The 14,976-nt window shown below is 36.3% G+C and overlaps 1 protein-coding gene across 1 annotated transcript in view; it reads left to right on the top strand.

The window, feature by feature from the left end:
* Window positions 1-14,976, top strand: part of RPS6KA6 (ribosomal protein S6 kinase A6) — a 103,895-nt gene that overhangs the window by 13,092 nt on the left and 75,827 nt on the right. The window contains exon 2 of the mRNA XM_031944913.1: window positions 8,384-8,440. Coding sequence (XP_031800773.1) covers window positions 8,399-8,440 — 42 coding nt within the window. The 5' untranslated portion in view covers window positions 8,384-8,398. The remainder of the gene's footprint in view (window positions 1-8,383; window positions 8,441-14,976) is intronic.

Here is a 14,976-nt window from a genome sequence, read left to right as displayed (position 1 = left end):
GGATGTATTTATGATAATTTCTTGATAAATAATTAATTTCACTAAGAATTATTGTTGATATGGATAACTTCATTAAATATGCTGATGTAATAATGCTGTCAGAAGTGAAGACATAGCTACTGACATCAGAATATGTGCCTTATTTCACAGTCTGCTTTGTGTCCAATTTTCAGGAAACTCAGGGTAGTTTTCAGCTATGTAATAATGAGCCAAACTAGCCCATGTAGGAACCATGAATATATGTGTGTGTGTGTGTGTGTGTGTGTATATGATCGCATGCAATTTAAAATATTGTGAGGCATGACTAGAAAGTAATGGAATTGATGTTCTTATTTGCCTTATAGAAAGTAGTCTCATTACTTTATAGTCACATTGTATATATGACTTTGAAATGATGTTATATTGATTGCATTAAGCCCCGAGACGTTGCAGAGCCTCCTCAAAGAGATCTGCAATCATTCAAAGGTGGTTGATTAGCTTATTGGTCCACAGAGGAAAGGCAAAAACAATGAAGGCTGTCAGTTGCCCAGATTTCCGCATGACTCTCTAGGGCTTTTCTAACAATGTATATATTTGGGACAAATGATACAGATGGTCAATGAGCTGGGCCCATGGTTGAAAAGGAGTGTAAATTGACTTGCCTTCAGGAAACTGCAGGGTACCTGTACTGACACTAAGCTTCTTATAAGAGTAGATGCCTGTTTTTTTCAGTACATTTTACTAGTGTTGTAACACCTTGCCTCCAAAGAACTAAAAATGAGCGTCACACAGAGGGCAGTGGAAGGGGACATTGTAACTACAAGGAGGTACCATCTAAATCTGCAAAGTTGTTATAAAGAAATTATAGGTTAGGAAAAGAAGATGGGCTAGTCACTTAATGAGAAGAAGGGGTTTATCATTACTCTTGTTAACATTGAGAAAAAGTGAAGGTCATCAGCACTTTGGGTAGGCCTTTTGTGGTAAATTTCTGGGAGCACATGGACAAAAGTCACACAGGATGATCAGGCATGGATGTTCTGTGATCTTCATTGTTTGAGGGAACTTTCAAATTGATCACAGATACATTTGAGTAGTTGAGAGGGTTATTTTTATTAAGGCTGTAGTTGAATGATATAGGCATTTATGAACAAGTAAAAGTTGGATTATTTGGTGTCTTCAAAAAACATTGACTGTTAGCACTCAGAACTTGTTCTGCTTCTGAGATCTCAGGTTTTCCATCTTCACTATGTCCTATATTTTCAAATACTGATTAGGCATCTATATCTAGATTTTTCTGTGCTCAATGTGGTCAAGACTTAATTCACTATTTGGCTTCCCTCAAAACTTTCTCTTTTGTTCAGCACACATTTATTTATTAAACATCTCTGTACTTATTCTGATTTTCCTATTTCTGTTAAAGCCTTCTAGTCACCCACCTGTGAATCAAATACTTTTTTAAAGTCTACAACACTTTTTACTTTTTACTTTTTGTCTTTTAACTACTCATGGAATGAAAAAGATGTACTCTCCCCTTTAATATCATTTGGAAGAAGCTCCTTATTCTCTTTGGATATCCTCAGCAAAGGATGCCTTGGATACATGTGTGGATCATTTTCTTCAAAATATTGTGTAAGTGGGAAAGTAGGCCTTAGAGCTCATAGTTATATTTTTCCTTCCTTTTTAAAAATATCATCAAGTCCAAGATTTTTTTTCCATGCCTTGACTTTCTCCCTCTTTGAGGTACCTTGAATGCATCTTTCTTCTTTGTCCTCAAATTAGCACCTCCAAATAAGTACCTTTTGGATAACTTTACTCAAGGACAGCTGGTTTTCACATCTTTGCTTGCTTGAGTGCCATTTATACTTCCTTAGTAAACATAACTGAGGCACCGAGAGTCGATTCTCCAAGGAACTCCATTGACTTTTAGAGTGAAAAAAGTTGGTTCTAGAAACTTTGCACGTCTTACCTTTTATCTGTCTATTCCCTTTATTCCCAGTTCATTTTAAGTGTCCGTTCATTCTCCTCTCTGCACCCACTCGCTCCCCTCCTGATAAATTTCCTTAGTTGAGTCTCTTACCATGTTTTCCTTAAACTGGATCATACAGTCATAGAGCTAGAGTTCTTAGGAGCCTTAGAAGTCACCTAGTCCAAACCCTTCCTTTTATGGATGAGGAACCTGGTCTGGAGAAAATATGTGTATTTTATCCCAGGATTAGGATAAACCTGTGAAAGCCAAGGAAACTCTCTATACCAGTCTAAGTTGGGCTCTTCTCTCCAACTTTAGTTTTAGAAATGGGGCCTTTGAACTGTCCACATTCCTCTGGGAAGCATTTTGACTTCGAAAAACCACACATGAAGCTTATCCATTTTCCATTGTGTTTTTTGCATATCTTAAAAATATTTCCCATTGCATTTGAATCTGGTTCATCAGGGTCCTGAGTATAACACTCCTCTGGTCTAGATTACTGAGGATTTGTCCAGGCTCACAAAGCCAAGTTGTGTTCGAGATCTGAACTGAGGTTCTTCCGAACTTCAAAGCCTTTTCTCCATTCACTATACCACCCTCCCTATACCTATAATGCATGTTGTACATAATGATCATATTATTTTGGGTATGTTTAACTGTTATCGTTCTTGTTTGTATTGTGTTTACATTACCCATGTCATCTGTGACACATTACTGGGAATTTTCTCGTCACAATATATGACTACTTTTATCTTTACTTAATGGCAATGTTTCAGGAAACCAACAATCCGTTGGCTAAGCTTTATTCTTCTCAGTTTGAGCCCATTTGTTGTGGGGGTGTCTCAACTTGCTTTTTCTTGGCATCTGCTTCTTGAAGAACATTCCACCTAACTCGCCTGTTCTTTCCTCTTATATAAACCATGCTAGAGGATTCATGACCGATCAATCCATTATTCTATATAGAGTCATAGGACCATGGATTGAGAGATGAAACCTCATAGATCACAAAGAACAGACCTCTTATTTTTCAGATGAGGAAACTAAGATCCAGAAAGCTCAAATAGGGTGATTGAGATCCTACATCAGTAGTAATAAGTGGTTGAGATGAGACTACCAACGAAGTCCTTTCGTTCCAAATCCAACACTCTTTCCACTCTATTGTAAGAACAGGAACAGTTTCCAGCCCTGAGAAAGTAATAGTACGATTAAATGATAGTCCTTTTGTGCTCTGCTTTGTTTGGTCTATATCTGGTGACTCATGTTTAGCTCTGGATGTCACAGTCTAGAAAGTGTAGGTGTAGAATGTCCAAAGGAAGTTAGCCAGAATGGTGAACCTTGACTCCAAATCACATCACAATTGATTGAAGGAATCTGGGATAGTGGAGAAAAGAGAAGACTCGGAGTCATAATAATTGTCTTCAAGTATTTGAAGGACTGTCATATGGAGGAGGCATTACATTTTGTTTTGTCTGGCCTTAGGCAGCAGAAACAGAAATGACAGGTTACAAAGAGGTAAATTTGGGCCTGGTGATAGGTTAAAAAGAATCTCCACTATAACATATGTAGTACCTACCAAGTCCTTGTTAGGTACTACATATGTTATAGTGGAGATTCTTTTTTGCACATGGGTTGTTGGTCTGGATGGTCATTGAGATCCCTTTCCACTCTGAAATTCTGTGACTCCTTCCTCTCCTTTATCTCCATAAACTCGCTAATTCTATACTGTACTCTGTGTCACATCTTCATTCATTCCCTTCATTTCATTCTTAGAATCACTGCCCTAGTTCAGGCCCTCATTATTTCTTGCCTCCACTGTTGCATAGCTTTCTAATTGGTATTCTTGACTCTAATCTTTCTTCACTCCAATTTGTCCTACATATCTACTGTCAGCATCAATCCCTCAATGACCATGCCATTCTCTTGCTTAAAAAAGAGCAAGTAGCTCCCCATTGTCTAAAGGATAAAATCATTCCTCAATTTGACCCCAATCTACTTTTGCATGCTTATTTCCTATTATTCTTCTATTTGTAATCCGTGCTCTAACTAAACTGGACTATTTCTGGTTTATTAAATGCAACCTACCTTTTTTATGTCCATCTGTTTATTCTTCCCTCCATCAACATATGTTGAAATTTTGCCTTTGTCATCCTAAGCCTAGTTCAAATATCATATTTTCAAAGAAGCCTTTCCTGATATCTTATTCTTTCTTGTCTTCATTCTTTTCCCTTCCATCCCTAAATGCGAAGAGCTCTCTCTTCTGATTCCTGTTACTACTTGGTATGCCACCTTTCTTTTTTTCCTATAATAATAGCTTTTTTATTTTTCAAAATACATGAAAAGATAGTCTTAACATTCACCTTGTAAAAACCTTGTGTTCCAAATTTTTCTCTCTCCTTTCCCCCACCTCCTTCCCTAGACAGCAGGTAATCCAATATAGGTTAAACATATGCAATTCTTCTGAATATATTTCTACATTTATTGTACTATGCAAGAAAAATCAGATCAAAAGGGGGGGGGGGACGGGAAATGAGAAAGGAAAAAAAATAAGCAAACAAACAACAGCAGCAGCAACAACAAAAAGGTGAAAATGCTATGGTGTGCTCCACACTCAGTCCCCACAGCCCTCTCTCTGGGTGCAGATGGGCTCTCTTCATCACAAGCCTATTGGAATTAACCTGTATCACCTCATTGTTGAAAAGAGCCAAATCCTTCACAGTTGATCATCACATAATTTTGTTGTTGAAGTATACAGTGTTCTCTTGATTCTGATTACTTCACTTAGCATCAATTCATTTCTCTCCAGACTTTTCTGAAATCATTGTGCCGATCATTTCTTATAGAACAAAAATATTCCATTACCTTCATATACCATAACTTAGTCTGCCATTCCCCAACTGATGGGCATCCACTCAGTTTCCAGTTCCTTGCCACAACAAAAAGGGCCAGTACATATATTTTTGCACATTTTTTGCACTTCTCTTTTTATGATCTCTTTGGGATACAGATCCAGTCGAGACACTGATGGATCAAAGGGTATGCACAGTTGGACAGCCCTTTAGGCATAATTTCAAATTGCTTTCCAGAATTGTTGGATCAGTTCACAACTCCACCAACAATTATACCACCTTTCTTAAGGCAGTCATCACTTACAAATAATTATCATGTTATATAAAATGTGTTTTCTTCTTTACTAGATGATAAGTTCCCTGAAAAGCAGAGGCTGTTATTCATTTATATATTTTCATTTATACCTTGAACAGTATCTTATGTATAGTGGCCTATTAATCAATATTATGTGAATGAAAGTATGGTTTAAGTGTTTTTGATTATATATACATAATGTGGGTAATCATGCCCCTACTATGTGCCAAGTACTGTGATAGATACTAGAAATACAGAAAGTCCCTTCCCACAAGGAGTTTGTATTCTATTAAAATTTTTTGTTGTTTAGACATTTTTTAAATCACGTCTGAATCTTTGTGACCTTCTTTGTAGTTTTCTTGGCAAAGATACTCGAGTGGTTTGCCAGTTCTTTCTGCGGCTCATTTTACAGATGAGGAAACTGAGGCAAACAGGGTAAAGTTACTTGATCAGGATCACACAGCTAATGAGTGCCTGAGTCCAGATTTGAACACAGGAAGATGAATCTTTCTGACTCAAAGCCTGGCACTCTATCTACTATACCACCCAGCTTCCCTCTATCCCTCCAAATATAATTATGTATTAAATAAATACAACGTTATTTACAATGGATGGGGGCAAACAGCCGCAACTAGGAGGATCAAGAAAGGGCTTATGTTAAAGATGGACCTTGAGTTGATATTTGAAAGGAATGAGGTATTCTTAGAGGGAGAGATGGAGGGAGGATGTTATGGTCATATGTAAAACACAGTAGGAAGGCCCTTTATTTTGAACCATAGAATTTGTGAAGGGGATCATGTAGGTCAGTATTCTATTGGTAATAATACATGTATAACCTGTAGAGGAATTCATTTGGCCAGAATATTTAATAAGAACATGCCATTTAATGATAACTTCCCTTGTAGTGAAAAAAGAAAGCCTCATTTTCACATAGTGACACAGTAGTAGCCTGAAAACTATTCAATTTCTTTCTACTTTCCAGCTGAATAATTTCCTTCTTTCCACTCAATTCTAGCATTTCCTAAAATAAGACAATGGAAAGTCCTAGATTGGGCTGAGTTGCCCTGACATGTTCATGTTCTCTCTTGCTCTTCCCTCCTTGTCTTAGTTTAGAAACTATGTTATCCCCTGCCTCATTCTGTCTCTTTAACATTGTTCATACTATTATAATTCAGTCTGGGTCTTCTTTGCCAATTCACATATCTTCACTTCCTACAAAAAACAAAAACAAAAACAAAAACCCTTTCCTCTACAGCTCAGGAGTTTTGTGGTCAATTGTATTTATTTATGTTTTGCTATGTAGGGTTAATGTGTGATGGGGAGAAGGTAAAGGAGGGTTCCATCACCTAGATTTAAACTCTCCATCAATAGATGTTATCTTCTCCCTTTACAAAAATCTCCATCTCCCCCATATCCAGTGTAGTGTTCTCTACAGTTTTTACAGTTTTTAGTGTTGTACATGGTCCTAGAATCTAGTGACCACCCCAAATCTCTGATTCATTTTGCTCCTGTTTTTTAGAACTGCAGCTTCATTTTGAGTACAAGTCAGCACTGGGTTTGAAGAACAGGACAGTAGGAGTTCTGTCAACAACAACAAAAAAGAAAGCACTATTTATTGCACCTCCTAGTGGGTAGTGAAGAGAGTTGATGACATCATACAATTTCAGTTATCTGGACCTTCTATTACAGTTTTCACAGAAATCAAAATTTCAGAATTGGAAGAGACCTCACTTGACTATCTTAGTCTAAGCCGTGTCTAAAAAAAGAATTTCATTGTACAGCAAAGCTGACAAGATCAAGTTGTGGAGTAATTCCCCTTTCTGCTAAGATTTGTGGATAAAATTGGAACTTGTCACCTTCCTTTGTATCCCTCCTAGTCAGGTATAATGTGTTAACTGTTTATAGACCCTTTAGAAATGCTTACTGAAGTAACTATTCCGGGAATCTTCCTACTAATGATGGTGTTTTTCCTTCATTTACATGTGTTTTGTATTAGCTTCTGTAGGGTGGGTAAAGAACTTTGAAGTGAATACAATATTAGTTTGTGTATCTTTAGGTTGCCTTTTTACTAAAACTTGAAATCTTTTTTTTCGGAAAAGCTTATTTGAAATTATATTTTGGGGGCCAAAACATTTCTTCTTCCATTTGGAAGGTGGGATAAGGAAGAATTGGGGCAGTATCTTGGGTAGTATTTTATCGTTTGACTGAAGAAAGTATATAAAAATGCATAGAGGTAGCAGTGTTGTGAGAATTGTTTTTAAATTTTTGCTCTAATTAATATAGTGAATTGAATACATTATCTGCTTTGACTTTGGTTTCCCATAGTATTCTAAAAGGAGGTATGCTAGTTAAAAAACTGGAAGTCTCTAGTCCCCTTGTATTGTGGGAGTTCCTATAGCACAAATCACACTTCAAATTTGGTTTCATTTTTAAATTAACAGCTAGAATAAAATATTTAACAGTAAGTAATTAAATCTTTCTTGGTATATATTGGACCTTGGATCCTTTAGAACAAAGATGTTTAGTAAATATAGAAAGTAATTTTTTTCTAAAAAATAGCCAAATAACTCCCCTTTCGGTCAGAGCCACTATGACTTCTCATTTTTCAGAGTTTATCCTACTGATATCGTTTTCTTTTGTTTTTCAAATATAAAGATCTTTGTGTCTATTAAGCCTTAGGTAAAGTGTTGTTCACCTAAACAATTATTTCTATTTCCCATGCTTTTTTTTTTTTTAACATTTTTATAACATTTATATTTTATAACATTTTTAATGTTATAAATTGAGTATAGTGAAAAGGGAGGAATCCAGACTAGTTTAAGTGTATACAACTTTCTAACCTAATTTCTCTTGAATCCACTTTGGAATAGGTACCTTCTGTGGTAAATTTTCCATTTTCACTTTCTAATCAGGTATTTGACTATTGGCACTCTTGAATAGAACTCAGCAAGTAATTAGTTGTTTGAAAAAACTACATCTTGCTCTAATTCTTACAACATAGGTCATATATTTCTATATGCTTATTAAATATTGTTGGCTTTTATAGGAAAGATCTACGCAGTATGATTTAAAATGAATTAGAATGCCATTGAAATCAGTTCTCCTGTAAAACTTCTCAGCATCTTTGATTAGTGTTGCTTTCATAAATTTTTTATGCTCCATGGTCTTTTGTTGGTGCTTTAATAGGTATTAATCTCATTAAGTTGTAAAATTTAATGCCTCAGAGAATTATTATCTTTGTGTTTTATTTTTAAATTAATACTGCAAAACTTCAATTTTTAAAAATATGTTTTTCAGCTGAATGGTCTTAAAATGGTTGAACCAATGGAAGAAGGGGAACCATATTCCTACCATGTAAGTATTCTTCATGACTCAAGTTTTTTCTTATCTCAAAAGCTTTTGCACAGATTTTTTTTAAAGTTGGGAATTAATATAGGCCCAATATTAGTCTGCTTAGGTTCTCTTATGTCAGAGTGTCTTGTGGCTTTCTGTTCAAGTGTAGAAACAAAACTATGTACCATAAATACTTTGATATTTGACTGAAAGTAAGGCTCTGCTGATGTGGGCATTCCTGCCAGTGGTGCATCCCATCTTGTCCTCCTGGTTCATTTTGGAGATAGAGGAGTTCATTTTGAGCCATGGCTCTGTTACTTCCTGGCTCTCTGATCTCAGGCAAGTTAGCTTGACTCTGTGAGACCCCACTTCATCAGTAAAACAAGAGGGTTAGACCAGCTGGCTTCTAAAGTCCTTGTCCGTTCTGGAGTTGTCATGCTATGATCTCGATCATATCCTCCTCCTAGAAATTCTCCTCAGAAGATCTAGCCAGAATGTGTTAGGTCTTTCACTAAGTTTTAATATTTCACGAATGGAGGACTTTAAAAAGTTTTTTAAAATCCAGTCCCAGCCTCTCAGACTGAAGGTTGTATTCTAGAACTGTTACTGTGAAAGCAAAATGCTTATTCTGTGGTAAAACTGAATTGTAGTAATAGTTTAGACATTAAAATCTTTTAGATTCTAATCCAGTATTATCCTGAGATCTAGTTTTTAAAAGAGTAGTATTTTAATTTTGACTTCATATTGCTATTGTTAAGTTCCATAACTTCTGTCTTTTCTCACCTAACTTGCTTTTTTTTTTGTTGTTGTTGTTGTTGTTGTTTTAAATCAACATTAATCTAAGTAGAGAACTGTATTTCTTGTCTTATATCTTGTCTGGGTGATATAAGGTTGTGTGTATGTCTGTCTCTTTGCATCTATGTTTACTAGAGAGAGCAGTACCTCCATTGGTAATTGATGTTCCATTATCTGTGTTTCTTTGGAACAACAACTGGTCATTCCTAGAATTGAATAGATTGAGAAATACAAATAAATGCTGGTACTTAATTTGTCTTTTTTTCTAGAATCTCATTATTAGAAGAACCCTCATAGGCTATCCAATCCAACCTTATACCCGATGAAAAATGTTCTCTTAACACATTTCGTATTCTGCTTTTGCTGGAAGATCTATAGTGAGGGAGTATATACCACATATCTGGTACTAGAGCACTGATGTATCTATGGACCCCCAGTGGCTTTTTGCTAAGACTTTCTTCTTCTCTTGTCCTTCTCTTAGACAAAAGGTAGAGAGCATTATGAAGTTACCTAAGCTGGGAGGTCTATGTGTTAAGTCTATACAGATTCTTTCTTTCAAGACTTAGTTGTAAATATGATTCTGTATTTAAGTTCCATAGCACAGTCCTAATGTGGTAAGAGTCTGCATGCAGAATATTAGCTTAAATGAGATTATATATTTAGAATACTTAGCAAACTTCAGAACACTGTATAATTGTCAGTGATCATTCCTGTGAAGTTTTCGTTTCTGTATGTGACATATTCATAAGATTATAGATTATAGATTTAGAATTGGAATGAACATTGGAATGAATCTAGTATAATACCCACATGTTATATAGATGAGGAAACAGGGGTCCAGAGAAGAGGGACTTGCTTAGATAGTAAGATGAAGCCCAGGGTTTCTGACTCCAGATCTCCTAACCATTCCTTCTGTTGTACCAGACTCTTTCCCTAAGTTGTCTCTCTTCAGATGCTTTTAGTTATCGTTCAGAAAGAAGGACTAGAGAAGTACCTCTGTTTTCTAGATTAAATGAGGACAAAATCAACCTTGATGCTAGAATTCTTATTTTTCTTTTTCATGGAGTCAGTTTGCAAATATGTTTCTCTGATGGAGCCAGTAGAGAGATTCATATTAGGTTGTTGCCAAGGCTTCAATATTTATTCATGGCATGAAGGTAAAACTGGATTCTTGAAAAATGTTCCAGCAGAGTGTATTGTGTGGATCCTACCACGCTTAAAAAATTCAAAGCATGGACTATATTATCTGTCATCTGAAGAGCAACTACCTCATTTGGGCAAGGCTTATCACTAGAAGATTGGTCACCAAGTCAATTCTTTGCTTTGTCCATAACAAGTCATGAAGACCATCTACTCAGTTCAGTGGTTCTGATCTATTAATGACAAAAATACCTAATGCAATTCGATCATGGGTCCTTAAAATCCTAAAGTAAATAACCAAAACTATTCTTTGAAATAAACATTTGTAAAAATTTGCCAACTGACAATCTTGTGACAGTTCACTCAGTTCTAGTAAAATAAAAGTAAAAACATTGACATTTTAGCTTTGTATAGTTTGTGCTTTTACAAATAACATATTTATAACTATTCTTACCCTTGCTTTGATTTCATTAAGTGTGAGTAAAATGAAAACTAAGGTTGTCTAAGATGTATTACATAACGTGAGCTAATAAGAATATTAATTTGCTTCATTATTTATCTGCTTCTGGGAAGCATGAAGAAATAAACAGGGCAAACTCGAAGATTGTCTTAGTTATCCTTAGTAAAGTATAATGTGCTAGTAAGCAAATGGAATGTTACTGATGTTTATAATCTATAAGGGTGGAGGATAGTTTATGTATTTGGAACTTAGATTTCAACAAAGAGATTGGGTAAACAAAAACTGTAATGAACCACATTATGGTAATAACTCATACTATGCCACCCTAGCCCAAACCCTTATTACCTTTCCCCTGGAGTATTGTAAGAGCTTCCCAACTGGATTGACTGCTTCTTCTCCTCAGTCCATCCTTTACATGACTGCCAAAGTAATTTTAATTAACATATCGGACCACATCACTCTTTTGTTCCTATTTTCCTCACTCCTGTTTCTTTGCATGTGGTGTTTCCTGGTCCTTGAATGGTCCACTAACATACCTGCCCATCTTTTTCCTTTGGGTCCAGCTTGGGTGCCATCACTTCAATAAAACTGCTACATGTACTTGATTGCGTCCTTCTTGAATCTGTCATCCCACTCCTACTTTCTGTGTGTTTATAACATGATTTATTCATGTCTGTGTCTTATCTATTCTACTGGAATATAAACTCTTTCAGGGAAAATACGATGTCTTTTTTCAGTTGCACAGTACAGTGAATATAACAGGCAATTACTAAATGTTGGGTTGATTTAAATTCTGATGTACATTGAGAGATGCTCTGAACCTTAACAAAATCATAGAAATGACATCGTGCCAAAGCTCAAAGACATATTTTAGTAGTCAACTCACTCAGCCTCTACTTCCATAGATTTAGAAACTGAAGTCCAAAGAGGTGAAGGTACTTATTCCAAGTCATACCAGGAAATCAACGATAGAAGATCCCTAGCTGGATGTCTAAGAAGTTGTAATTTTCTCTTGTCAGCAGGGAACATGAGAGAGGAGTGTGTGGTCATTTAACCTTTCAATTTGAGGTCTCAGTTTAAAATATTAATTTGCTTTATCAAAATTCTAAACTAATAGGATAGCCTAATAAACATGATTTTTCACCTTTTTATTTAATAATTTCCACTGTACATTTATTCTATTCTGTGGTGATGCTGCTGATTGCTATGTGAAATCCTAATGATAATAATCCACTGCTATGTCACGTAAGGCTTTGAACAATATTCCATACTGTTCTGGGAATGTGAACTTTGGTACTTCTGCAATCTAATACTGCTTTGTAGTCTTTTCAGCCTTGTGATTGATTATTTTAGTTAAATTGTTCACTCCACCTTCAGTTGTTAATTTTCTAGATTAACATGGTTGCTTAGAAAAGATGTTTTAACACTTTGTTCTCTTTCTGAGCACATGGATAATTAGGTTGAAATGTAGCATAAAGTTATCTTGATATCTCTAAATTAGGGCTTTGGACCATTTTTTGTGTGCCATAGATCCCTTTGGAAGTCTTGTAAAGAGTGTGGATGCTCCTTTTGAAAATAATGATTTCAAATGCGCAAACTAAAATACAGAGCATTAAAAAGAAACCAATGCTATTGGAATACTGTTATCAAAACATTTTTTTTTAAAAAGTTCACAGACTTCAGGTTAAGAATGCCTGTGTTATACATACCACTGACAAATACTCAAACATGTCTTCCCATTTTGGTAAGTGATGAGTTAAAAGTCATTGCTAATTATCTAAAAGCTGCTTTATCATAAAGAAATGCCATATTTCACATCATTCACCTTTTGCTTCTCCCATTTAATGATTGAATAGTAGCATAAATGTTAGGGGAGAAAATGCCATATTGCTTTTCTATCATAGTTGATGAAATAGGGATACCATCTAATAACAAATGAGATGTTTTGGTAGTTAATTCTACTCAGCTGCTATTTGATATGCTGCTTTTGTGGGAATAGTAGCTGACATGAGTAGATTTTTTTTTAATTTAGTTGCCAGGATAAGCATGTTAGTTGTCTTTCATTGATAATACCTAATGATCTGGTGATTTATGTGGCTTTTATGTTATTTGTCAAAGGCTTTATGCCTTAACGGAAGACTGTTTTCAAAATGCCAAAATCATAATAATTTCTGAAGAAGATCGAGTTATCAATTAAATTGTTGTGTTCCATTCATACCAGGTGAGTGTTATATTTGTTTCTGAATCAATTTCCCAAGTGTGAGCCTGTGAAGCTAACTGCAAAGTTTTACCATCAAAGGTCCTTACTTTATAAAACCTACCCCTGCATACCAAATATACACTTGTGCATACTGTAAGCAGGAGTGGGATGACAGATTCAAGAAGGAAGCAATCAGGTGCATGTAGCAAAGTTTTATTGAGGAGATAGAGTTCAAGCTGGACCCAAAGGAAAAAGATGGGCAGGTATGTAAGTGGACCATACAAACATATACTCGTGCATACGTGTGCATCCTGGTCCTTGCAGGACCTCTGATTCCTTACCCCTTGAGCCATAGAGAATTGAACACTAATGCTCTGGAGAGCAGAGCAGCCAAAGATAGATATTCTCTGCAGGTCTGCAGCACAGTTCGTGCTGACAAACAATGTTCTACATAGATTTATAGCTTTAATAATTATAAACTTAGATTTCTCTCCAGAAATTTGAATGCTAAATGGAATCCAGAACTGTATGTTTCTAAAAAGGCAAATCTACCTGAATTCAACAATGAGGGATGTAGTGAAATGAGCAACTTACCTTGAGAATGTGAAAGGCTAAGTTCAGGTCTTCCCTTTGCCATATAGTGGCTTTAGGGGATTCTGGGCAAGTTGCTTCTCAGCCCAAGGCCTCAGAGAGCTCCTTCACATTCAGAGTTGCAGATGTGCATCAGTGAGGACTGGGAACTCCCTAGGCTAAAATTTTAGGTCCAGGTACTTTAGGCACTTTAAAGAAGCTTAAAATGTGGGGCCCTTGTTAAAGATCATGCTTTTATCCTCTAAGAAACAACTTTTTCACTATGCCATTTTCAGTGTGGTCAGTTATTGACTATATGCCAGACACTGTGGCCTCCCTTTTTGATCGGCTCATTCTTCCTGGAACCTCAGATTTAAGGAAGGAGGGCCAGGGCAAAGATGCCCATCCGCAGGCTGTACTGCTGACTCATCTTTCCAGGACTTTTCCGTACGATGCCATAGAAAGTTTTTCACCTTGGAGGTCTGCTCTGAGTCTGTACTCCTTACTTTGGAAGTACTCTCTGCTCTTGAGGTCTTATCTTCTGATTGACTAGTGCCTCTCAGGACTCCCATTTTAAGGAGTCCCAGGCCCAGGCCAAAAATGTCTCCTTCCCTTTCCAGATACACTATTGTCTCACTCACCTCCATGGGACTTACTCTGCCATGTTGTGGGCCAGGTATCTCCTCAGCAACTCCCACCTTCAAGCCATGCTTCCCACCATCTTTTTAGTTCCTTTTTATATCTTGCCTTCTTTCATAGAATTTAAACACCTTCAAGGCAGGAACTGTCTTTCTGCTCCCTTTGTACTCCCAGTACTTAGCAGAGTGCTTGGCACATAGCAAACGGTAAATAAATGCTTGTTGACCGATTTATTGCTAGTTTTGTTTAAAATGCTACATGGTGTAATTGAATGTTTGGAACTTCAATTCCTTTGCTATTCTTATTTCCTTGCTCTTATTTGGATTTTTGATAAGCCCACCTTCTCTATGCCTTTTTTGGCACTAGACCTGTGCTTTTAACTGAACTGTAGTGTTGCCTGAAGGCACCGAGAGATTCAGTAACTTGACTAGGGTCACACAGCCAGTATGTGTCAGAGGCTTCTGCTAGTAAAATGGGCTTACATCTCTTATTCCATATGTCGTATCTTTGATGTTGAAAGTGTAGGGACAGCAAAACGTGACGAATCCCTTCTGAAGGACCCTTTGTTGCTTTCGAGTGGGAGGGCTTGTTACCCCCTGTGCATTTTTTTGTGATGATTTCACTCTGCTGAGCAGTAACTATATTGTTCTGCTTCTTTTTCTCCTTTCCTGATCTGTTAGTCTCTCATATCTAGTGTTTTAGTCTATTTACTTTATATTTTTCTGTTTCCTGCTTAAAATACCACTTATATTC

The sequence above is a fragment of the Sarcophilus harrisii genome, chromosome X (genome assembly GCF_902635505.1).
Source record: "Sarcophilus harrisii chromosome X, mSarHar1.11, whole genome shotgun sequence".
In the NCBI taxonomy this organism is placed as follows: Eukaryota; Metazoa; Chordata; class Mammalia; order Dasyuromorphia; family Dasyuridae; genus Sarcophilus; species Sarcophilus harrisii.
Note: the sequence above shows the minus strand (reverse complement) of the source record. Positions and strands in the feature narration are given on the sequence as shown.